Here is a 25,377-nt window from a genome sequence, read left to right as displayed (position 1 = left end):
AAGTGGAATTCCTCAATTGGATCACATGGTAATTCCATGTTTAACTTGAGCAAATCCTCAAATTGTCTCCCACAGCAGCTACATCATTTTACATTCTCAACAGCAATGCACAATTTCTGCACATCTTTACCAATACTTGCTATCACCCCCCCCCCACTTTTAAATAATAGCCATCCTAATAGGTATAAAATGGTATCTCATTGCATCTCCCTACTGACTAGCGATGTTAAGCATCTTCTCATGTGCTTATTGGTCATTTGTATATCTGTACATCTTCTTTACAAATTATCTATTCACTTCCTTTGCCCATTTTTGAATTGGGTTGCTTTGTTGTTGAATTATAGTTTTTTATATATTCTGGATATTAATCCCTTATTAGATGTACACTTTGCAAATATTTTCTCCCATTGTTTAGTCTTTTCACTCTCTTGATACTGTCATTTGATATACAAAAGTCTTTCACTATTGAATTCTGAGAGGTCTTTATCCTAGATACAAGTCTTTTGTCAAATACCTGGTTTACAAATATTTTCTCCCACTCTATAGCTTTTTTACCCCCCAATCTTTTAACAGGGTCTTTCACTAATGAAAAGTTTTTAATTTTGATGAAGTCCAATTTATTGATTTGCTTTCAGTATCATGCCAAAATACTCTTACCAAGCCCTAGGTCCCAAATATTTTTTCCTATTTTCTTCTAAAAGTGTTATGATTTTATGTTTCACATTTAAATCTATGGTCCATTTTGAGTTAGTTTCTGTATAAAGTGTGAGGTTTAAGTCAAGTTTTTTTTTCTTTGCCTATAGATATCCAATTGCTCCAGCACCATTTGTTGAAAAGGTTATCCTTTCTCCATTGAATGGCTATGCATCTTTGCCAAAACCCAGTTGAGCATATTTATGTGCATCTATTTCTGGATAGTCTAACCTGTTCCATTGATCTAGGTGTCTATCCCTCTGCTAGTACCACACTGTGTTGGTTACTGTAGTATATAATAAGTTTTCAATTTGGGTAGAGTGATTACTCCCACTTAATTCTTCTTTTTCAAAATTGTTGTTACTATTCCAGTTTCTTTGCCTCTCGATATAAATTTTAGAATAGTTTTGTATCTACAAAAAAAAATTGCTGGGATTATAACAGGAATTATGTTAAACCTGTATATCAGTTTGGGGATAATTAACATCTTTACCATAAATTTTCCAATCCATGAACACAATACGTACCTTCATATATTTCCTTTTATATCTTTCATCAGTGTTTTACTGATTTCAGTTTAATTCCCATGTTTTATAAGATTTATACCGGGGTGCCTGGGTAGCTCAGTCAGTTGAGCGTCTGACTTCAGCTCAGGTCATGATCTCGCAGTCAGTGAGTTCGAGCCCCATGTCGGGCTCTGTGCTGACAGCTGGGAGCCTGGAGCCTGCTTCAGATTCTGTGTTTCCCTCTCTCTCTGCCCCTCCCCCGCTCAAGCTCTGTCTCTCTCTTTCTCTCTGTCAAAAATAAATAAACATTAAAAAAATTTAAAAAAAAAGATTTATACCTAAATTTTTTGTTTTGGGGTAATTATAAATGGTGTTATTTTTTTTATTTGGGTTCCCACATGTTCATTGCTAGTATATAAAAGTACAATTGATTTTTGTCTTTTATCTTGTATCCTGAGACCTTGCTGAACTCACTAATTCTAGAAGTTATTTTGTAGATTTCTTGGAATTTGTTTAAATATGTGATTCATCGTGTTTAAAAAAATTAACAAAAAGTTCAATAAATTGTTCGATAAATTGTTAGGTTATTTACTTTGTGCCAGCTATTGTTCTAACTACTAGATATGGAGTTTACTAAGAAAATTGGGATTTCTTGACCTCATGGAGCTTAGATTCGATTCTACAGGAAATGTGGAAAGAACTGCAGGCAATTAAATAACAATTAAGTTAATTTCACATGGTGGTTAAGTACTAGAAAGAAATAAACAGAGTAACATAATAGAGTGGTAGATAATCTAGAACTGACTCTAGGAGGAGATGACTTCTGAGCAGAGACTTAAATTATAGCAGCCAGAGCAGAACATTTCAGTAAGTACAAAAGCCCAAAGACCTGAAATAGTTTGACATGAAGAACATAAGAAGACCAGTGTGGCTGACATAGTAAGAAGGAAAGTGGTAGGAAAAGACTCAAGAGTCTTATTGTTAATGGAAGCACTTGAATTTTATTCTAAATAAGATGGAAAGCACTGAAGGTTTTAAAACTGAGTAGTTAGGGAAGTATGGTGTACATTATGTAAATCATAAAAAAATATTATACCACCATATCAAAGTGATTGGTATCTTTCCACCTTTTTTCTTACAATTTAAAAAATGTACATGAACATAAATTGCATAAAGTGATTAGTAATCATTCACAAGATGATTTATTAATCACAGCTCCTTCTAATCTACACAATGAATTTGCTTTTGATTCTATAGGATGATATCAACATCCTGGGGAAACACAACCTCATAGTAGCATGGTTGCAGTTGGCCAACTCTAACCACTGCCTTTGGAAATGCCTTTCCTCTTTGCCTATCACAAACATATAAACACACACACACACTTTGCATCTAACAGCTATTTATTTGACCTCTCACACTTTCATTACCTTATCTATAAATTGTAGACCCTAATGTCTACCTCCAAAAGTCTGTTTGAGAACTAAGGATAAAGTATACTATATTGAGTCCCAAGCAAATAGTGGTGCCTGGTAAATGATAATTCCTTATCTTGAGCTTTTTCTCTTTTACCCCCATCACTTAGCTCCCACTCCCAGATCTAAGATATTCATAAAACCATTTAATTTGCAACTGGGGCCTTAGAGTAAATCTTTATACAAAATTTTAAAGGCTGTAGCAATAACACCTATTAATTCAATGATCAGTGGCATAACCCACTTCCAACAAAACCTTTCCATAGACTTCTGAAAATATCTTAAGATGTTGAATAAGAACATGGTACTATTATACAACTTTTAGTTGTGGTATAAAATAAACTATACAAAGTTGACCACTTTTTCAAGTTAAATCTTCTAACAAGAAGAGCATATTATGTACATTTTTTTTAACCAATGGCCAAACAGGGAAACATGCATTGAATACTTTAGCATAAAACCCCTAGTAAATATTTTTTGTCATGAACCTATCACTCAGGAAGTACTTTTAAAATACTGAGTCATGGTGCTTTTGGAAGCATGATAGTATAAAACTATGCTATGTGTATTATGCAGACTGAGAACAACTTGCACTACGTCCTCTCACATATTTTATTTTACAACATTCAATTTCTCAAGACATAACAGAAAAAATGAAATGTCATTAATTATTTAAAGTTATTTGTCAAGTTTTTAACCAACCAATATTTCTTCCTGCATATTTTGGGGTAATTACCTCACTGTTGTTTAGCAATCTTCAGTCATCCTCAATTGGCTCCCTAGCAAATTCTCCACTAAGCTAATTCCAAATCTCTGCTACACCTTAAATTCATCATCCTACCATTCATTCTTCTTAATGTTTTCCTTTCTACATTATTTTTGTCTTCCAATGTGGCACCATTCCCAGTAAAGTCAAACTTTTCTCTGTGGTTTTACCCTCTATTTGAAAAGGAAGAATTTCAAAGCTATTCCTGTGCTCTAGCATGATAAATCAATTGTTTTATTTCTCTTTTATCTGCAGTTTCTTCCTACCAACTAAGTCTCAAGTTTCCTCTACTTAACCCTTTTCTCATCTAAACTATTCTATTTTTGTTTGTTTAAAAGTGTGTTTATTTATTTTGAGAGAGAGAGAGAGAGAGAGCGAGCAGGGGAGGGGCAGAAAGAGAGAGAGAGAGAGAAAACCACAGGCAGGCTCTGTGCTGTCAGCACAGAGCCCGATGTGGGGTTCCAACTCACGAACTGTGAGATCATGACCTGAGCCGAAACCGAGAGTCAGACACTTAACCGACTGAGCCACCCAGGAGGCCCTCATCTAAACTATTCTTAAGATTACCCTAATTGACAATGTTAAATATATTGGTGTAATCATTTTGTAAATTGGTAAAAGCAAAACAATATTTAGCAAAGTAAACAATCTTAAACCATTTCTTTAAAATTTGGTCACCATTATAGGCTATTTATGCCAAATTTCACAACTATATTAGGCAAACCTGAATGGGGCTATAATGAAGCAATGTTTTCCCAATTTAAAGGCCTCTGATTAAAACCTAAATTCTTATTGTGAATCTTTGGTATTTAATTTGAAAGAGTACAAGCATGATGACTGCATCTGTTTGCTATAAACCATCTCCAATGTCAGCAAACACACATGCAGGCATACCTCAGAGATACTGTTGGTTCAGTTCCAGACCACTGTAATGAATTACCACAATGGAGTCAAATGAATTCTGAAGTTTCCTAGGGTATACAAATGCTAATTTTACACTACGCTGTAGTCTATTAAGTGTGTAATAGCTTTATGTCTAAAAACATACACACCTTAATTTAAAAATACTATATTGCTAAAAGATGCCAACCATCATCTGAGCTTCCAGTGAATAATCACAGCTCACAGATTACCCTAACAAGTAATGACCAAAAAGTTTGAAATATTACAATTACCAAAATGCGACAGAGCTACGAAGTTAGCAATAACAGCTGGAAAGCCCGTGCCAAAAGACTTGCTTGACACAGGGTTGCAACAAACCTTCAATTTATAAAAATCCCAGTATCTGCGAAGCACTATTTAAGTGAAGTGCAAGAAAAAGAGGTACTAAATACTCTTTACTACGACATAGGCAAATATGTGCCTTTCATCCTTTCTCATCTGCCATTTTCCTTACTCTTCTATTTTGGGGACGGCTTTTAGTTTTTCCGTACGTTCCAAAAGCTCACTAAAAAGACTTAGACGCTTGACGAAGCAAACCTCTACCAATACTGACCTTCCTAAAATGTGTATGCAGCTGCCAGCACAGTCCTTACTTTAATAACCACAACATAGGAGAAAGGCATTCGCGTTAAGCAGCCTTAATTCATTTCTCGATGAATGACCCAAGACCTTAAACATTTTCTCCTCAATCCCAGTTTTGAGTTCCCTTCCTTACTTTTTACTTAAATGCTCTTCTCGCGTTTCCAAAACTTTCTTATTCACAAAATTTTACATAAATAGCACTTCCTCGGGCTTTCACGAGTAACCTGACCTGGACAGAACCTACAGAGATCAGGAAGTAGGAATCCTAAAAACCCTGACCACCTCCTCAGCTTCCGCTCGCGGCCGCGCCTCCCAGAAAGCCGCCTGTGACTCGACACACGGTGCCCACTGACGCAAGCGTCGCCGCGCGACTCGACAGGCAGCGGCCGCGCCTGCGCAGCAGTAGCAAGACGAGGAGGGATTCCGCGCGTAGACGGGGTGGGGGGCGGGGAGTCTGCGAGTTGGGGCGGAGGAGGGGGAGAGGGAGAGAGGGGCGGGACGGCGGAGGGGCGGAGGGGCGGCGGGGCGGAGGAGGGGCGGCGGGGCGGAGGAGGGGCGGCGGGGCGGGCCTTTCCGGAGGGTCTTAGTCCTTCACTTCCTGTTTGTGGGACCTTCTGAATCCGGGTCAAGTGTGTTAGCTTCTTCTCTTCTCCGGAGCTGACCCGGCACGTTCAGTGACAGCGGCTTCTGACTCAACCCAGGGCGGGTTTCATCTTATGACCTGCCAAAGGCCGGACGCCCACACCTGCCCCAGGAAGCGAAGGCGAGCTTCCTCCACCTACTGGCTGGCAGCCCCGAGCCCTGTGTGACCGCCGCTGCCGAGGGTCCCCGCCATCCCCTCCGCGCTGATGCTGAGAGGGAACGCAGGCCCGGGGCGTCTGCGGAGTGCGGGCCTCTGGCTCCTTAGGCCCGCGACGGGCGGTGCTGGCTCTTACGCTACCCAGGCTTGCCACCCCCCACCCGGACTTGGATGGGCTCCCCTACCCGATAAATGTGGCTGCTGAGACTGTGGTGGCGGTGGTCGGTCCCGCTACTGCTGCGCCCCAAGTTCCCCTTTGCCACGGGACTCTCGTGCCCCACGTCGGGACTGTCGGCCCCCGCTCCTAACCCCGTGGCCCTGGCCTTGCAGCTTGGCGACAATGGACAAGATCCTGGAGGGCCTGGTGAGTTCTTCGCACCCACTGCCCCTGAAACGGGTGATTGTGCGGAAGGTGGTGGAATCAGCAGAGCATTGGCTGGACGAGGCGCAGTGCGAAGCCATGTTTGACCTGACTACCCGGCTCATCCTGGAGGGCCAAGACCCCTTTCAACGGCAGGTGGGGCACCAAGTGCTGGAGGCCTATGCACGGTACCACCGGCCGGAGTTCGAGTCCTTCTTCAACAAGACGTTCGTGTTGGGCCTCCTTCAGCAGGGTTACCACTCGCTGGACAGGAAGGACGTAGCCATTCTGGACTACATTCACAACGGCCTGAAGCTGATCATGAGCTGCCCGTCGGTGCTAGACCTCTTCAGCCTGCTTCAAGTGGAGGTGTTACGTATGGTGTGTGAGAGGCCGGAGCCGCAGCTGTGTGCCCGATTGAGCGACCTGCTGAGCGACTTCGTGCAGTGCATCCCCAAGGGAAAATTGTCAATCACTTTCTGTCAACAGCTTGTTCGAACGATAGGCCATTTCCAGTGCGTGTCCACCCAGGAGAAGGAGCTGCGGGAATATGTGTCTCAGGTGACAAAAGTGAGTAACTTGCTGCAGAACATCTGGAAGGCCGAGCCCTCCACACTCCTCCCTTCCCTGCAAGAAGTTTTTGCAAGCATTTCTTCCACAGGTAAGTGTTACTATATTCCAAAAAAATCTCTCTTGGAAATTCATTGTGTCTCTTACACACGCACACGTACACACACACACACACACACACACACACACACACACACACACACACACAAAACCATGTTTGGTTCTCTGCCCTGAAAACATTTTCAATGGAAAACAAATCTCCATACCCTCATCCAAAATTGTATTCCTATTCACTACCCTTTTTATCCTGTCCCTTTGTGCCTTAAAAAAAAGACAGCGTTCCTATTTTAAATGTTGAGAACATTGAGGTCTAAGATCTTTGGCACTAAATAAGTTGCTTAATTGCCCAGCCTCTGCTGAAGTTATGGAATGCTTTGAGGATTGACAACTACTATATAAAGCTTCTATTCATTAGTGACTAATGACAGCATGATAATGTTTATCATGTTATTATTGTACTTTGACTCTGTCATCTTGTGGTTACGAGTTTTTCCCCTGTTGTTTTTTTTTTTAATTTTCCCACTTTTTTATTCATGGGCTGTGCAGTTTGTTTTATTACTGGATTATTCCAGTTAATTATGTAGTTTTTAAATATTGACATTTTCTGTCTGCTGTAGTGTAGGAAAGAAAGGGTGCAGGTAGAATGAGCGAAAGGAAAGAGTATGAGGCCTTAAATAGGTGCTTTTGTGCTCAGGGTATAGCCCATGAACTACATCCTTAGAAAGTGGGAAGGAGCCAAGTAATAATTGGCAAGAATATGCTTTCTCACCAGGGATTTTACCTTATATCTACATTCCTTTTTGGACTTGGAGCTTTCAGCTCTGTAATTTGTGAAACTAGATCCAAAACTGTGTTTACTTCCTCTCTTCTTGGTACAGTCATTCTCCCTGGCTGTTGTTTGAATCAACTTCTTAAGGAGGTGTCTTCCTTTTATCTTGAGAACCAGAAAGAAATAAGAGTAGAGTTTTAACAAGCTTCATGCATTGTGATGAATTAAATATGTTTAGGAAAGAATTACCAAGTGTATATTTGCAGCATCTTAGTTGTTTTATTCTTTTGATTGTAATTTTTCTTGTATTACCAGTGTAGCTAGAACTGTAAGATTTCCCCAGAACTTTGTCAGCTGTAGCAGTAAAGGTGCTCACCTTGAATTGTTCAATTATTATGTAGTTTAAGCAAATTCCCTCAAAATTCACCTTAATTTTTACTTCATTAAGATATTTTTTAAATCTTCCTTAGAACAACATAATGACTACTGTAATTCATGGTTATAAGTTACATTGAAGGGTCTAAAGTGGGAATTTAAATGATACCTTTCATTGCTGACTTACAAATGAAAATTTTAGCACAACAGTAACTTAATATTAAATAATACAGGAAAACAAAGTAACTTACAGACTAAATCTGGCAATAGCGAACCATAGTTTTTATATTGTAGTAATTTTCTGTGTAATGAACAGTCATTGCTATTCACCCTCATCTCTCATTTCTGTAATTTAACATCTACCCATGAGATAGAACATTAACAACTGCTTCCTGATTAACACCTTTGCTGCAACAACATTTTTTTTTTTTTTTTTGGTAAATTGTTTCTCTCTAAATACTTTACTTGAATTTTCTTGCCATATTCCTTTTTCTTTTTCAATTAAAAAAATAGATGCATCATTTGAACCTTCTGTAGCATTGGCAAGCCTTGTGCAGCATATTCCTCTTCAGATGATTACAGTTCTCATCAGGAGCCTAACTACGGATCCAAATGTAAAAGATGCAAGTATGACCCAAGCTCTTTGCAGGTACTTCTTCATGACACTATAGATGGTGTTGTAGATTTGGGAGGAGGAGATATTTTGTTGTATTGTGTGGGTAAGGAAAAACTTAGATTTTTAAAACTGAAATCATAGAATCAAATGCGTAAAGATTCTCCAAAGTAATTGGAATGAATTATTTACCATACTATAGATTTGACAGGCATTCCAGTAATTCAAAGAACGTTTTCAACTAAACTTTAATTCCAAAAATATAGACATATGCTTACTGTATATTAGATTATCAATATATTTTACTAATTTCTTTACTCATTATTGTTTCTGGAACCTATTTCTTCTCTCTGGGTTGTTTTGTTTTGTTTTGTTTTTAAGCTAAGTATATACTTTTACTTTCTCTTTCAACTGGAATTTCTGGGTAATGCGCTCGACCTTTGCTTGAAATACGTTTTTTCTTCCTTAATCTTCAGTGGAGAACTTGGCAAGATATAGAATTCTAATTGATAGTCATTTTCTCCTCGTATTTTCAAAATAATACTGCATTGTCTTCTGGCAACTATTGTTGCTGATACGGAGTCTGCTGTCAGTCAAATTGTCATTCCTTTGTCAGTAGTTAGGCTTTTCTGCTGTTTGTTTTTCTCCTTCTTGATGTTTTGCAGTTTATTCATATATCTGTAGGTGTAAACTTAATATTATTTATCCTTCTCAACATTTTCATGCTTTTATTAACTCATTCATTTATTTATTCAAATCACATTTATTGGACACTTACCATAAGTGCCAGGCAGTGTTTCAGAATCTCCTTGAACAAATGGATAAAACTATCTGTCTTCATGGGCTTACTTTCTAGATGGAAAGGCATACAGTAAACTAATAACATATTTTATTGATTCCAAGATGCATCCTGATTTCAGAGATGGTAACATGTGGAAATACGTAGTCATTTGCTGTAGACGTGACTTTTCCTGCCTTAGTGATATGTAAACTAATTATACATCCTAAAGTTGATTTTGTTTTAGATTTTATTAAATATGATAAATAAGATTATAATTTAGTATGTTGAATAGTGAGGAGTGCTTTGGGAAAAAAGTAGATAGGAAAGACATAAAATATGAGGAAATGGCTTGGAATTTTAAATAGGATGGATTAGGAAAGCCTCAATGAGACAGTGCTGATGAAGTAAAGATGTAAATGAAATGAGGGAGCAAACCCTGTGAAGAGCTAAGGGGAAAAACATCAGAACTGTCTTACAATTTGCTATAATTTTTTCTTCAAAGGTACCCATTTATAGAGCTTATTCCAGCTATTATGTTTCTTTATTTCAATGACTCTTTTTCTAATTGAGCTTTTCCTCTCTACCTATTTTTGTTTCATATCTGCCTGGGGTTTCTTGTAATTGTGTGTGTGTGTGTGTGTGTGTGTGTGTGTGTGTGTGTGTGTGTATCTGTGTGTATCTATGTGTATAGCACATCTAAATAAAATACAGGGATTTGGAACAAAATGGTTTCTGTGTACCTGCTATAAAATTATAGTCATGACATAAACTTAAGTATTTATGTTGGTTTCTCAGAAAGTTACATGTATACATATCTCACTGTCTGTAACACAAACTTTGAGGACTTTGATATTTTCTACCTTTTTCCCTTTTTTGTCTAGTGTTTAAAAAGGACTTTCTTTCTCTTCTTGCTTTCCTTCTTTCTTCCTTGTGCTCTTAAATTTAACTGAATCAATTTATCTGTAACTATTACTTTCAGATTCTCATTGCTCATTCTCTCCTTAATTTCCATAGATACGTGAACTTGCTTTGTATATTGAAGAAAAATCTATATAAATCGTTCTTGCTGTATGGCCTCTATCCCCACTACTTTTTTTTTTTAAGTTTATTTATTTATTTTGAGAGAGAGAGCAGGAGGGAGCAGCGAGAGAGAGGGAGAGAGAGAATCCCAAGCAGAGCCCAACACAGGGCTCAATCCCATGAACCATGAGGTCATGACCTGAGCCAAAATCGAGTCAGGTGCATAATTGACTGAGCCACCCCGGTACCCCTATCCCCACTACTTTCAATTTATGGTGATCTCTTTGCCATATTTGGTGGTCTGTATTGCTGTTTTCATCTTCTTGGTATCTTTATATTCATAGTTCTTAAAGTTCTAGAAATGTTGTGACACCATTCTATTAGGATTTTCTTCATATTGTCCTTTCTATTTTTACTTCTCCATTTATTCTTATCATTTTATCAATTCTCTTCTATACGTGGTTGAATTCCAAGTCTTTATGTAAAATTCTCATTGTTCATTTATTTTTGAGAAACACTCATATCTCATCCATCTCTCCATAATGAAATTCCTTCTGTGTCCTGCCTAGCAGTAATATTCCTTTGTCAGTGTGACTACAACTGCACTAAAATTTCTTTCTCTTTGAGATGAATATATCATAAATTATGTGGTCTTCTAAATAAAATGGGAAGATTTCAAGAATTATAGATTTCAGAGCTGAAAGTGAAATTAGATATCAATTGGTCTGTCACCTTCATTGCATAGGGAATAATATTCAACATTTTTCATTATATGCCCTAAGTCATTACAACAGAATCTTCTAGTTGGTCTTTTTGCCAGCAGTTGACTTAGCTCTCTTCTCTAAATCATCCTGACCTATTCATTTTTCTCTTCTGATCAACAAATTATAATGACTTCACCACTTGCTACATCAAGTGCAAATTCCAATTCTTGGCAGTCAGCACTCTTAATCCTAATTTTTCAATGTTTTCAAACAGTCATAGTATCCAACTTATGAATTTGTTTTGTTTAAAAAAAATTGTTTTTAATGTTTATTTATTTATTTTTGAGAGAGAGAGAGAGAGAGAGAGAGAGAGAGCAGGGGAGGAGCAGAGAGGGAGACTCAGAATCCAAAGCAGGCTCCAGGCTCCGAGCTGTCAGCACAGAGCCCGATGCAGGGCTTGAACTCACAAACTGTGAGGTCATGACCTGAGCCGAAGCCAGCTGCTCAACCGACTGAGCCACCCAGGTGCCCCATGAATTTGTTTTGTTTTTAAAATATATTTGTGGGGCACCTGTCTGGCTCAGTAGGAAGAGCACACAACTCTTCATCTCAGAGTCATGAGTTTGAGCCCCACATTGGGCATAGAGATTGCTTAAAATAAATAAATAAATTTTTTAAAATAAAATATAATCAATAATTAATTTTTGCCTATTTGTTTGGATGGGAAGTTGTGATCCAGTTTTTGTATTGCATTTCTGATTTATCGTACATGATCCTATTTAACCTACAGTGTATCTGGAGTAATTACTCTTATGTTGCAAATGTAACTGAAAAGAATAGCTATGATTAGTTTATAATACTCCCACCTTATAATTCCCCATAGTCCGTACTACCCCACACAGACCACTTACCATTCTTTAACAGTTATTTTCTATAATACAAAGAACTCCAAATACCATACCAGGACCAGATAAGTAACATTAAAGTATGAAATAGGCTGTATGTAACTGAAATAATAAGGGATGGGGTGCACAATCACCTTCCAAAAGAGGAAGCTGATCCTCCACTCCATTTTTCTTGAGCCACAAGGAAATTTGAGTTCAGTGTGGCTGATCTGATTTTTCAAAAGAAACCTGAAAGTTTTTTATGTGAAATTTCCCAATTTTTAAAACGGTGTAACAAATACACAACTGAGGCTGGATCTAGCCATGAAGCTGCCTTCTAAAAGTGAAAATTGGTTTTGTTCTCCACATATTAAGAATAAATCTATTTTATATCCTACATAATATTGCTAATTTTAATTTTAAGGGTTTTCAAGTTGCATATTTTTTAGCTCTAGAAAGAAATGGTTTTATTTATTCCACAAATTTGAGCTCCTTCTCAGTGCCAAGCACTGTGCTAAATATTGGGGGTCCAAAGATTAAAGATCGAAAAACAAACAAACAAACAAACAAACAAAAACCCAATAGTAAGATCACTGCTCTTAAGCTCCTGGCCTAATGGAGGAAGAAAGACTTCAAAGTACATAAATTACAACTACAGTTAAATTTTCTTAAATGGTAAGAAATTAACTTGATATATCAAGGTTAAGTGTCCTTAAAATTCATGCAGTAACCAATGCATGGTGGACAAGATTACTGTCATTAACCATAAAAATAACTGATCTCACAATGCCTGTGCCTGAAAGGATTTGGGCATATGCTAGTCCTGTCAGATTGAAGCACAATTGGAATATAATTAAAGTGTAGCTAAAAGTGTTCCACTACTTACCAGCAGACCTTAGTTCAAATAGCAGTACTACTTACTGTTTATTAATTGTGTAACTGTTGACAAATTTCCTAACTTTTCTTACCAATTTGAAAGCAGAAATTGTAACTACTATTATATTTTCAGCATTTAACAGAATACCTGTTTTATAATAGGCACTCAAATATTTGTTGAGTGAATGGCTTCTAATTCATGTTACTTCTGACTTGAAGTTTCTTTAGGATGGTCAGGAGTTTGGGTACATATGGGATAAGGTAAAGAGTAGAGGCTTATGAGATGGGAAGCTAGAAATGGAGAGGCGAGGAAAAAGCTGATAGGGTGATTAGGTATAATGAAGAACCATAGCCAAGTGGAATTTTCTACTCTGCCCCCTTAGACCTGACCTAAGGGGAGTTCTGGCCCAGGGCCCTGTGTTCCAGGGAGCCTAGTTTCTATTCCAGCAGTGCCACTCCCTACAGGGCAGAGTCCATAGAGCCCAGGAGATGTGTTCCCATATACTCCTTCTCTGAACCACATCTTTTTCTGTGTGCATATTTGCACTCAAAAAATGTACAATATGTACTCACATGATTTTCTTTTAAACAAAAACAGTTTTTAAAAGACTTACTGGCACTTTTTTTCTTTTTTAATTGAACAGTATTTCAGATCTTTCCATGTTGGACCCCCATGGATAGATTCATATACATCCATCTTATTCTTTAAAACTCTACATAATGTTCCATAGTATATTTAGCTATTTCCTTATTTATAGACATTTATATTGTTTGCATTTTTTTCATATCCTAAATACAGTGCTACAGTGAATTTACTCTTTGTACACAAATACAAGTGTCTCTCTACTCTATGTATGTAGAGTGACTATAAACTTTTATGAAAATCAGCTTAACAATGGTTGGAAAATGTGGAACAGCTGTCAGGGACTACTTAAATGATTTATAACCATCATTGTTAGAAGAAGATGGCCAGAAAAACAAGAGGAGAAATTAATATGTGTAGAGAGCATAGGGAACATACAGATAACTAGTAGTTAATGTGCATTTGGACTTTGGACCACTCTTGATGTCGGATGGAACATTTTAATCTTAAGAGCAAAAACCTTAAAAAAGATAACACTCCAGTGTTAATGTAGGTAGTTACAACGTAACTGTTGTGAAAATGACCAAGTCAATTTAGAAGGCCATTTTTTAAACATGTTCGTTGCTCTTTTGGTCATATGTTTGTATACTTAGTATTTATATTGGACATTTTGTTCAATTATTTATTGCCACATATGTTAATATTTGGTAGAAGAGAAGCATGCACATTGAGTATTTCCAGTGTCATACATTAACTCATGTAGTCTTCACATCAGCTCTGTAAAATAAGCATGTTTATCTGTAGTCTCCAGATGAGAAAACTGAGACACAGAGGTTAAATAACTTAATCAGGTATTAGAGCCCCCCCTCCGCCAATTAATAAATGGTAAGTTGAGATTTTGAAACTAGATCACTCTGATTTTAAAACTTTTGTTTATCCACTACTATTTTCTTCTTATGTAATCCCCAAAATTGGATCATTGGATCAAATAATATGAACATTTGGCCCAAATGCTTTCCAAAAGAGTTGTACCACTGTTCATTGTGATTGATGTCTAACATTGGGGATAGTCTCTGTCAAACTCCATCTTACTTTGCTGTTATTTCCATTAAACTGGGTTGCTACTCAAGAAGAAAAACACTAATTCAATATAAACACTCACTAATTCAATATATGGTATATTTACACTTCAGTACACTTTTATCTATTTAACATTTCCTTTTTTCTTGGTATGGTAGGATACTGAAAGGTGAAGAGACCTGTTTCACAATTCAAAATACAGTCTTTTTTAAAAGTGCATTTCATATTTAGACTGCAGTTACCAGAAAGGAGAAATTTTGTTCCCTTGTATCTTAGAGAACTACATTTGAACTGTTCTTCTTAGAGTAAGTTTGCCTAATAAATGCTAGATTCCACTATGTAACTTCAACTTAAAACTTTGCATTTATGTGAAATGACCCTTTATCAGAAATTCTTTTTATTGAAATATGTGAGAAACTATCAGCTTACAAGATTGGAAACTCCTTGAGTACAAGCACCCATTATACTCATTTCTACATCTTATAATTTTATTTATTTTTTTAATGTTTATTTATTTTGTGAGAGGGAGAGTGTACAAGCAGGGGAGTGGTAGAGAGAAGAAGAGAGAGAATCCCAAGCAGGCTCCATACTGTCAGCACAGAGCCTGGTGTGGGGCTCCGTCTCACCAACCATGAGATCATCACCTGAGCCGAGTAACCAACTGAGCCACTTTGGCGCCCCTCATTTCTACATCTAAAACAACGCTTTTCATAAGCAAACTCAGTAAATACTGAGTCACAAAGGGAGTGGTTATCTACTCTAACCCTTGTTGTTTCCAACTAAAAGATGTTGAAAATATTTTCAAGATTAATAGTTTTGTTTTTCAATTTTCAGAATGATTGACTGGCTGTCCTGGCCATTGGCTCAACATGTGGACACATGGGTAATTGCACTCCTGAAAGGACTAGCAGCTGTCCAGAAGTTTACTATTTTGATAGATGTTACTTTACTGAAAATAGAACTGGTAAGTGGGAGTATTTAAATCTCTTAAAATGAATGGTCTCCTAATCAATGGTTTTATCTTTGAGTTGTCCCCTGTAAAGTATCTAATGTTGAATATGTTCTTATTTTGGGTTTTGTTTTGAATAATAATTTTGAAACAGACTTTAGAAACTGAAAATGGTATTTAAGTATAGGTAATTAAAATAGTTTTGCTGTTTTCAAGTATTGAATATGAAAACATTTCCTCCCATTATCTTCCTTTTTTAAAAATGTTTATTATTTTGAGTGAGAGAGTGTGTGTGCAAGTGCACGCACGTGTGCGCACATGGGGGAGGTCAGAGAGAAGGGAGAGAGAATCCTAAGCAGGCTCCACACTGTCAGCACTAAACCCTATGTGGGGATCGAACTCACAAACTGAGATCATGACCTGAGCCGAAGTCAAGAATAGGATGCGTAACTGACCAAGCCACCCAGGCGCCCCTCCTATTATCTTTTGCATCCAACTAATCAAGCTTGTGCCACCATCATTCATCCAAAACTATCTTTGACACCAGTGCTTTCCAGTATTGCTAAACTCAGAGTTATTTCTCAGGCCTCCTCTCATTTAACCTATCAACAGCATTTGACAGTTGATCACTCCCTCTTGAAATACTTTCCTCACTTAGATTTTGTCCCAGTTCACTTCTTTTTTTGCCCTGGTTCACTAGCATCTCAGTCTCTTATAGTGGATCTTTCTAACTTTAGAGTGCTTTAGAGTTTCTTTCATCTTTGACCCATTTTCTTCTCAATCCATACTCAGAGCATATATGTTCCATGGCTTTAAATAATGTTTCTAAGTTAATGACTGCCAGGTTTCTATTTCTCATTCATTATTACCTATTTACCATTATTACCATATTTACCTATCCACCTGTCTATTCTTGGGTCTCAAATTCAACTTTTTCAATGATAACCTCTGATTTTTCCCTCCCAGACTGGTCTTCCCCATCTTATGTAGTTAATTCATCCACTCGCCCAGGCCAAAACCTTGAAGCTATCCTTCTCTCTTTTCATTCTCTCTCAGCTGTTATCCTACAAATCCTGTTGATGCCGCATTTAAAATATATCCAGAATCCTATCACTTTTAACCAGCTACATCACTATCACTTTGGTCCAAAGCCATTATCATGCCTTGATGTACTGATTGCAGTAGTCTCCCTGCTCCTGCCCTTGGTCCCCGACAGGTGTCTTCTAACTCCTACGTGATCTCGCCCACTGCTGCTTCTCTCATCAAATCTATTACTGCCTCAGTCTTTGTGCTTTGCTTACACTGTTCTCTTTGCTGTATCTCTAGTACAGCAAGCTGCAGGCCTCAGGGCCTTTGTAGTGCTTGGCATTTGCCTTGCTTATTATGCTTTTCTCCCAGGTATCTGCCAGGATTATTCTCGTTTCCTTCAGTGTTTTTTATAGTCAGATGTCACCTTTTACATGAGTAATTTTTTGAATATCATAATAAAATAGCAGACCCCGTTGCTACTCAGCAGTCCCTGTTCTTCATAGCACTTATCTCCATGTTACTTTTCATTGTCTACCCACCCTGTAGACAGTAAGCCTGATCGGATCAGAGTTTTTCTTTTAATCCACCATTGTATCTTCAGTGCCTAGAACAATGCCGAGCAGTAGTAAGTACTCAGTAAATATTTGTTGAATGAATTGAATGAAGCGTGGGTAAAGGAACTATCACTTTGTAAATAAGGTTTGACAGATTTTTATTTGATCAAGGGGTTTTAAGAGTTATTTAGGCCACTGCATTCCCATGATGTCAGTCATGTTGTTATCTCCCACCTTTCTCTCTCCCAGAGTTTAATAACATGTTATGATAGAACTTTCCAGAAAGGGGGTACTCAGATACATATTTTTGGTCCAAGGAAAATAACCGCTGACTGGGTTAATGATTTCCCTACAAACTCTTTAAGATGGATGTCTTATCTTTTTTGAAGGTTTTTAATCGACTTTGGTTTCCTCTTGTGAGACCTGGTGCTCTTGCAGTTCTTTCACATATGCTGCTTAGTTTTCAGCATTCTCCAGAAGCGTTCCATTTGGTAAGTTGGGACACAAGCTTTCTACATTGAAAAGCTTTGTTTTAAAATTTTAGTTTAATATTGAGTCACATTTACATGTAGTCAAAAGATCGTAAGTTAGTCCTGAATCTATTTTCTTGTAGCTTTATGATTTCTTAGAAAATTGAGGTTATGGGATTTCCCTCCAAAGAATATATTTCCGGAATGTCTGAGTCTCACCAAAACTGCTCCACTTGCAACCACTACCAGCAACTGAAAGTTATTGTTCTACACGAGAAATGTCACATGTCTGCGTCACTGATGGTTGTCTGTTTCATGTATGAACAGTGTAGAAGAAGAAAAATGGTTTAAAACCACTGACTGCTCTAGAATTTCAGAAACGTGAAAACATCAATTGTTTTATAGCCCCAGAACTAAGACTTCATTCTCTCCCAGCGTATAACCTACAAATCCTGTTGACTCCACCTTTAAAATATATCTGGAATCCTACCACTTTTAATGAGCTACATCACTGGTTTTGATTTGATCTGATTTCAGTTATTTGGTTATCAGTTATTACAGGTGGAAATGATAAAATGTTATTCAAAGAACCTGTCCACTTATCTATCTAGCACATCACAGAAAGGCAGTGCTTTATCTGGTTACTTGCTTCCTCCAGGGTCTGATCCTCGGTTTTATAGGACTAGAACCTCATTATCAATCCAGCCACAATGTAAAAATCTTAGGAATGCGGACCCACTACAAGCAGATTCAAAGGAGACTGATGAATAAGTGCTGAATCCCAGTTGTTCATTGTTAGCTAGAAATATAACTAACTAGCCTCAAGAACCATATACATGCATAGGCTGCTCAGTGCCTCACTGCCACTGAAGGAAAATCTGCAGGCTTTGTAGAAAGTAAACCTTACCAAGAGGTAATTACATTATGCATTGTCACTTAGGTTGTGTTATTCCAAGAATTTCTACAGTTAATTGCCTAATTGGTGATGTTGACCATCAACCAGTAACCTTATATTTGTTACACAAACAAAACTCAAAATTTAAGCTAATATAGCAGGTATACTAGCAGAGTCTAGTGAGAATTTCTACAGTTAATTGTCTAATTGGTGATCTTGACCATCAACCAATAACCTTATATCTGCTGGTTATACAAGCAAAGCTCAAAACTTGAGCTAATACATCAGGTGAACTAGCAAAGTTTAACAAGGTAAAGAACATCAGTTATTTGTGTCTCTTCAGGCACAATCGTGTAGGCCAATTGAGAAAAGCTTTCTTTTCAGAATTTCTGGGAAGGAGATTCTCTAACATAACTTAGTCATCCATTCTAATGTTTATTGCTCCTCAAACTGAGGACATTTCTTAATCTGTCTGATTAGTCATTTATGCCATACTCTAAACCCATTTCTTTGTTCACAGTTTTTTAAAAGATGGAAGATACTCCATATTGTTGTATTGCTTTTATTTTCTGAAAAAAATATAGTTTAAAAAAAATGGTTGACTGAAATATTTAGCTTATTGAAATATGAAATCATTTATTTAAGAAATCATTAGATCTGAAATTAAAAGTTGTCATCTGGCTTAGAAAATTCTAAAAACTGAGATCTAATTATTGCTTCCATACTGTAAGCATGGTGTATGTATATATACATACATATATATGTATATTTGTATAGCCAGACCAGCTACTCAACTAAAATGAACTTGAGCATCTAGTGGTAGTTAAATCATGTGGTAGTTAAATCAGCTATAACTAATTCAGTGAAGGATTCAGGTTTAGAAGTTGTTAAGTATAAGCAATAATCTGGAATAACCATCACTCTTCATTACATTACCTGTTTATACTATTTTAGAGCAAACCAAGATTGATGTTATAATGTGTGTATTTATAGATCAAATTACTTTTCTTATGCTTTTTATAAGTGGAAAGAAATTTATACAAAAGAAAAATATCAAAGCTTCTAATAAGTTATATTCATTGTCTCAAATAGTAACTTAAGTTTAATGAGTATTACAGTAATGTTGACAAATATTTAGGTTTTCTCATTCAAAAAATATCAACTTCCAAGCATTTAGAAGGTAATAGCCTCCTTGCACATATATATCTATGCCTATGAAAAACTTAGTCTCATTTCTATGTCAGTGATAATTTTAACCATATAGGATGTATAGCAGACAACTATATTACCTGATTGCAAAGAACAGATCTACACTAGGAAGGCTTTTGGAAGATTTGGAAATAAATTAAATAATCATTTTTTTTGGTTATTTTCTCTTCTTCTCTTCCACTTCTCTCTCTCTCTTTCTTTTTACCTGTGAGGAAACAAAATAATTTTGGATTTCTGACTATTTTAGCAAGAGAGTATCTGATAGAAATGGCCTTATGGAGCAAAATTATAACTCAGCTTTGTGTAGAAATGTAGAGATAAGAGCAGCAGATTGAACTCATTAGGAACTGATGGTTTCATGGTCAAATTAATACCTTTGATGGAGGTAAGATTAAAGAAGGTAGTGCAAAAGCTAAAATATAATTTTAAGATCTCCAGCATAGAATCAGAGCAAAAAGAGAATAGCAGCGTTAATTTAAGAATATGATTGTTCTTTTTAGAAGGAAGGAAAGAAAGTTGATTGTGATACTACTATAATTTGCCATTTGGAGACCATAAAACTTTAACTTCACCTTTATTACAACTAGGCAACCAAAAAATTGTTTTAGAAATAGAACATAATATTCTTAGATACCTTTTACATATGAAGTATAAATGTATAGTAATAGATTATAATTAATAATTAGTTGGAACAAGGATACCACTGTACTAATGGAATGAACCATTTAAGCAAAACAGGGTTTATTTGTTAATATCATCTTGAATACGTAATGGCACTGTATTGACTTTAGCCTAATTTTATAATGAATGGACACTCTTGTGCTTATTATCAATGCTGTTTTCTGTGTGTTTTTGAGCAATGAGTGTTTTAGATTTCCCTTTTATTTTTAACCCCAGTTTCTTAGAAATCTCTGATTCCCTTTTAGAACCATCTCCTATTTTTGGAGGTGGAGAATGGCAGTTGTTAATAAGGATAACCATGCTAACATAAGACATCATTTATTTGTTTATCTAAAAGAAAGGTAATCCTATAGCCTGAGCTGTAATTTTAGTTACTTTACTTTCTTGAAGTAGACTTTAATGTGCAAAGTATATACAGCATTTAATTCTTTCAAGTGAAAAATCTAAAGTTCACACTAGATGGAGCCCTTAAGCTAATTCTCAGTTTATCTTTTAAAAATTTGTTCCTATTGTAAACAATCTGGTAAATATAATAATCCTAACATTTTTCAACTTAAGGCATTTTTCAGAATGGCAGGAGTAACTAAGCCTTCTATTTTGTACCTTAGTTTGTTTTAGATGGAGCATAAGGATGAGGAAAGGGGTCTCATGGAATTATAATTATATGTGACTTTGAAACTAGATTTACCTTGATACTCGAAATTTTTAACTTCATAGCTTTTTTAGAAAAAGGCTGTGACTGAACATACAGAAAAGTATTTGCTGATCATGTAACATTTGCATTCCATTTGTAGGCTAGAGAATTTGTTGCCAATTTGTATAAATTGAAGAATGTTTGTCTTTTTTCTCTTCAGATTGTTCCTCATGTAGTTAATTTGGTTCACTCCTTCAAAAGCGATGGTCTGCCTTCCAGTACAGCCTTCTTAGTGCAGTTAACAGAATTGATACAGTGTATGATGTATCATTATTCTGGATTTCCAGATCTCTACGAACCTATTCTGGAAGCAATAAAGGTATGATGATAGTTGCACCAGTATTTATACAGCTGCAGACCATGATGTGATAGATGAATGTAGTGAAAGATTTCTATAACCAGCTATTCAATTTACTATTCTGTATAATATGCATTTTGTTTGAAAAATGTAATTGGAATCAGGATTCATTAATATTTAGGAAGTAATCTCTTACTTGCTGTAACTAATCTGAGTTAATAACCATGTTTCTTTAGCTCTACAATGCTATCAATTATGAGGCATATCTTTAAATTTGTAACAGCCTGTGGGGCACCTAAGTGGCTCAGTCAGTTAAGCGTCCAACTCTTGATTTTGGCTCAGGTCATGCATGATCTCACGGGTTCGTGAGTTCAAGTCCTGCATTGGGCTCTGTGCTAACAGTGCAGAGCCTGCTTGGGATTCTGTCTCTCTCCCTCTCTTTCTTCTCCCGTCTCTCTCATTCTCTCTCTGTCTCTGTCTCCTCAAAATAAATAAATGTAAAAAAAATTTATAACAACTTTTGGGGAAATTTGTTTAAAAAGAAATGGCACACGATCACTTCTCAGACTTTTGGCAAAGATCAAGTGTAAAAAGAAATGCTACATTATGTAAATACATACATCACCATTGTATCCCAATATCAGAAGTGCTAAAATACATTAAGATTATCTTAGAATCCAGAAAGGCAGTTTAATAAAATATTTGACTTTTTTCCTTACCCGTTTTTATTCCATTTTTGCTGTGGACTATTCATGAATATCCATATTTTATAGAATCTTTACTTGAGTTATTAGTGAACTTACCCTCCTTTTTTAACTTTGTATAGTTATTAGACCTAAAAAGCACTGATTCTGTTTGTCTTAAAGAATGGGTCACAATGTGTACACTTTACTCAGTAAACTTACTGCATGATCAGGGTATAGCAAAAGAATTGGAGAACTTGCCTCAGCCAGAACTAATCAGAAGTTATTAGAAATCAGTTGTGTTAATAATGTTTTTTTTGAAATGTTAAATTTTGAGATCTTAAATACAAGATAAATCTCATTATCTTTATTACTTCTTCTGTATCTGAAATGAATGCAAAGCTTATTCTTTTTACTATATGGGTGAAGTCAAATTGATTTTGGTTGAACCCAGAACACAAGATTCTTGTACAATTAATGTATACTACTGGTATGGCACTTTGATATTTATGTATGTCTTTGTGTAAAGGAGCTTTTTATCATAGATTCAATAGTAATGTTAATGTCTTTCTGCGTTGTCTTTCTGTATCCATAGATGAAACCTCTTGCTGTTTGTTATTTTTCAGTGGTTCACATATTGAGAATTCTGATAACTGAACTAGGCTCAGAAGAAGCAAGGTTCTCACTCTAAACCCAAGGGAAGCACTTTTCTATTAGCTGGCAACAATAGCAAGAAAATCAAGAGATTAAAATTCCTTCAGAAAATGTTTGTTTTCTAAGGTCTAAGTACCAGATGGTAATAGCAGTCCAAAAAAGGTTGAATGATGTTACCAACTTTCATTATTCTCCATTGTTCTATTCGTGCTTGAATTCACTTTGATTTAAAATTGTATCTCATATGTCATAGAGCACATAAAAGAATCTGTATCTTGTAATAATTTTCTATATTGTTAAACACGACATTGAGTTTTATTTTTCAAAGTCAGCGGTCATTGTGCTTAGATGATTTTCATTTTTCATGTGCAGATTTCTTTGAGCTTTTGTTTCTAAGGGTTAATATTGAATAAATATTAGTGAATGAAAAAGAGATATTTTTTATTTTTACTAGAAAATTTGAAAGCAAATTATTTATTCAATTATGTGTTAAGTCCATGTTCTATTGCCTTTGAATAGCACTACAGTATACCTTGATCTCAAAGTTTTATTTCGAAACATTCTTCTGTCAAGTTCTATAGGTGATTTCAAAAGTAAGTAAGTGAAAGATGGGGCGCCTGGGTGGGTCAGTCAGTTAAGCGTCCAACTTCGGCTCAGGTCATGATCTCGCAGTTTGTGGGTTCAGGCCCCGTGTCGGGCTCTGTGCTGACAGCTCAGAGCCTGGAGCCTGCTTCAGATTCTGTCTTTCTCTCTCTCTCTCTCTCTCTCTCTCTCTCTCTCTCTCTCTCTCTGCCCCTCCCCTCCTCACACTCTGTCTCTGTCTCTCAAAAATAAAATAAAATTTAAAAAAATTCAAAATAAAAAGCTTCTGCCAAAAAACAATCCAGTGAAGAAATGGGTAAAAGACATGAATAGACACGTCTCCAAGGAAGACATCCAAATGGCCAACCAACACATGAAAAAGTGCTCAACATCACTCAGCATCCGGGAAATACAAATCAAAACCACAATGAGATACCACCTTACACCTGTCAGAATGGCTAACATTAACAACTCAGGCAACAGCAGATGTTGGCGAGGATACAGAGAAAGAGGATCTCTTTTGCATTGTTGGTGGGAATGCAAGCTGGTGCAGCCACTCTGGAAAACAGTATGGAGGTTCCTCAAAAAACTAAAAATAGAACTACCCTACGACCCAGCAATTGCACTACTAGGTATTTATCCAAGGGATACAGGTGTGCTGTTTCGAAGGGACACCTGCACTCCCATGTTTATAGCAGTACTATCAACAATAGCCAAACTATTGGAAAGAGCCCAGATGTCCACCAGTGGATGAATGGATAAAGAAGAGGTGGTATATCTATACAATGGAGCATTACTCGGCAATCAAAAAGAATGAAATCTTGCCATTTGCAACTACATGGATGGAACTGGAGGGTATTATGCTAAGTGAAATTAGAGAAAGACAAAAATCATATGACTTCACTCGTATGAGGACTTTAAGAGACATAACAGATGAACATAAGGGAAGGGAAACAAAAATATAAAAACAGGGAGAGGGACAAAACAGACGAGACTCATAAACATGGAGAACAAACTGAGGGTTACTGGAGGGGTTGTGGGAGGGGGGATGGGCTAAATAGGTAAGGGGCATTAAGGGATCTACTGAAATCATTGTTTCACTATATGCTAACTAATTTGGATGTAAATTTTAAAAAATAAAATTAAAAAAAAATAAGGAAGGAAAGAAAGGTTAAATGTCAGCAGAAGAATCTTCTTTATGGTGTTAATAACAAAAATGGTTTATATTTTTAAACTATTTCTCCTCTTTATGATCTACAGGATTTTCCTAAGCCCAGTGAAGAGAAGATAAAATTAATTCTCAATCAAAGTGCCTGGACTTCTCAATCCAATTCTTTGGCATCTTGCTTGTCTAGACTTTCTGGAAAATCTGAAACTGGGAAAACTGGCCTCATTAATCTAGGAAATACATGTTATATGAACAGTGTTATACAAGCATTGTTTATGGCCACAGAGTAAGTTTAAATTTGAACATTTTGTTTTTTAACTCTAGAAATTGATACATAGTGATGAAATGTAAGATAATGGGTTTGTCTTCACATTATTTCTTATAAATGGCAGAAATTTTAATATTTTTATATAATTGCCTTACTCAGAAATGAAATTGCTCTTAGTGCTCAGGAACTATTAAATGTTAACTTATATAAATTCTACTTTACATTTATATTATGTATTGCATTTAGAATATTCTGAATGATGATATTTTTTAGTATAACAGGGATTAAGTGAGCATATTCCAAAGAGTTTAAGTGTCCTCAAGTACTAATTTATTATTATCCTGTAAGACAGTGTATTTTTAACCTATATGTCTTTTAAGGGAGTTATGTTTAGTTTTTTCTGCTTGCAGGTATTTTGCTGTTTATCAGATTAATAACTTCTTCATTGCTGCTAAAGAAGTTTAAGCTCTTTTTCCCACCTCAAGTTGATAAATAATAAACAAATGTATAAATGTATATGTTTCTTTGTCCTCGTACAGATTTACTTTCAAATTCACTTTCTTTTGCAACCAGATAGGAAATCAGAGGTTGTTAGCTATGTGAGTGCTATCTGTAAAGGTACAAAATAATGATAAAATTTTCCAAAAGGCAAAAACTTGGTTGAATTTTTCTCTTCAGTACCAATAGAGTATTTATGAATCTTGACCACAGATCTTTACCAATTGAGTTCCAAGCCTTTGTAAGTTTTTATGCCTACCTAGAGGAATCACAAACTAAAAGATGAAGAGTTAGGTTTATTTTCTG

At 36.3% G+C, this 25,377-nt stretch overlaps 1 protein-coding gene across 3 annotated transcripts in view; it reads left to right on the top strand.

Annotated features, from left to right (window-relative positions):
• Nucleotides 1-5,532: 5,532 nt before the first annotated feature.
• Nucleotides 5,533-25,377, top strand: part of USP38 (ubiquitin specific peptidase 38) — a 68,681-nt gene continuing 48,836 nt past the window's right edge. For all 3 annotated transcript variants that reach the window (XR_008421660.1, XR_008421659.1, XM_019420401.2), the window contains exons 1-6: nucleotides 5,533-6,785; nucleotides 8,412-8,547; nucleotides 15,274-15,403; nucleotides 17,361-17,462; nucleotides 21,081-21,239; nucleotides 24,398-24,591. Coding sequence is in view for 1 of the 3 variants with exons in the window: in XM_019420401.2 (XP_019275946.2) it covers nucleotides 6,104-6,785; nucleotides 8,412-8,547; nucleotides 15,274-15,403; nucleotides 17,361-17,462; nucleotides 21,081-21,239; nucleotides 24,398-24,591 (1,403 nt within the window). In the remaining 2 variants the exon portion in view is untranslated. The remainder of the gene's footprint in view (nucleotides 6,786-8,411; nucleotides 8,548-15,273; nucleotides 15,404-17,360; nucleotides 17,463-21,080; nucleotides 21,240-24,397; nucleotides 24,592-25,377) is intronic.

This window comes from Panthera pardus, unplaced genomic scaffold (genome assembly GCF_024362965.1).
Source record: "Panthera pardus isolate Hobbes unplaced genomic scaffold, ASM2436296v1 HiC_scaffold_13, whole genome shotgun sequence".
Classification (NCBI taxonomy): Eukaryota; Metazoa; Chordata; class Mammalia; order Carnivora; family Felidae; genus Panthera; species Panthera pardus.
Note: the sequence above shows the minus strand (reverse complement) of the source record. Positions and strands in the feature narration are given on the sequence as shown.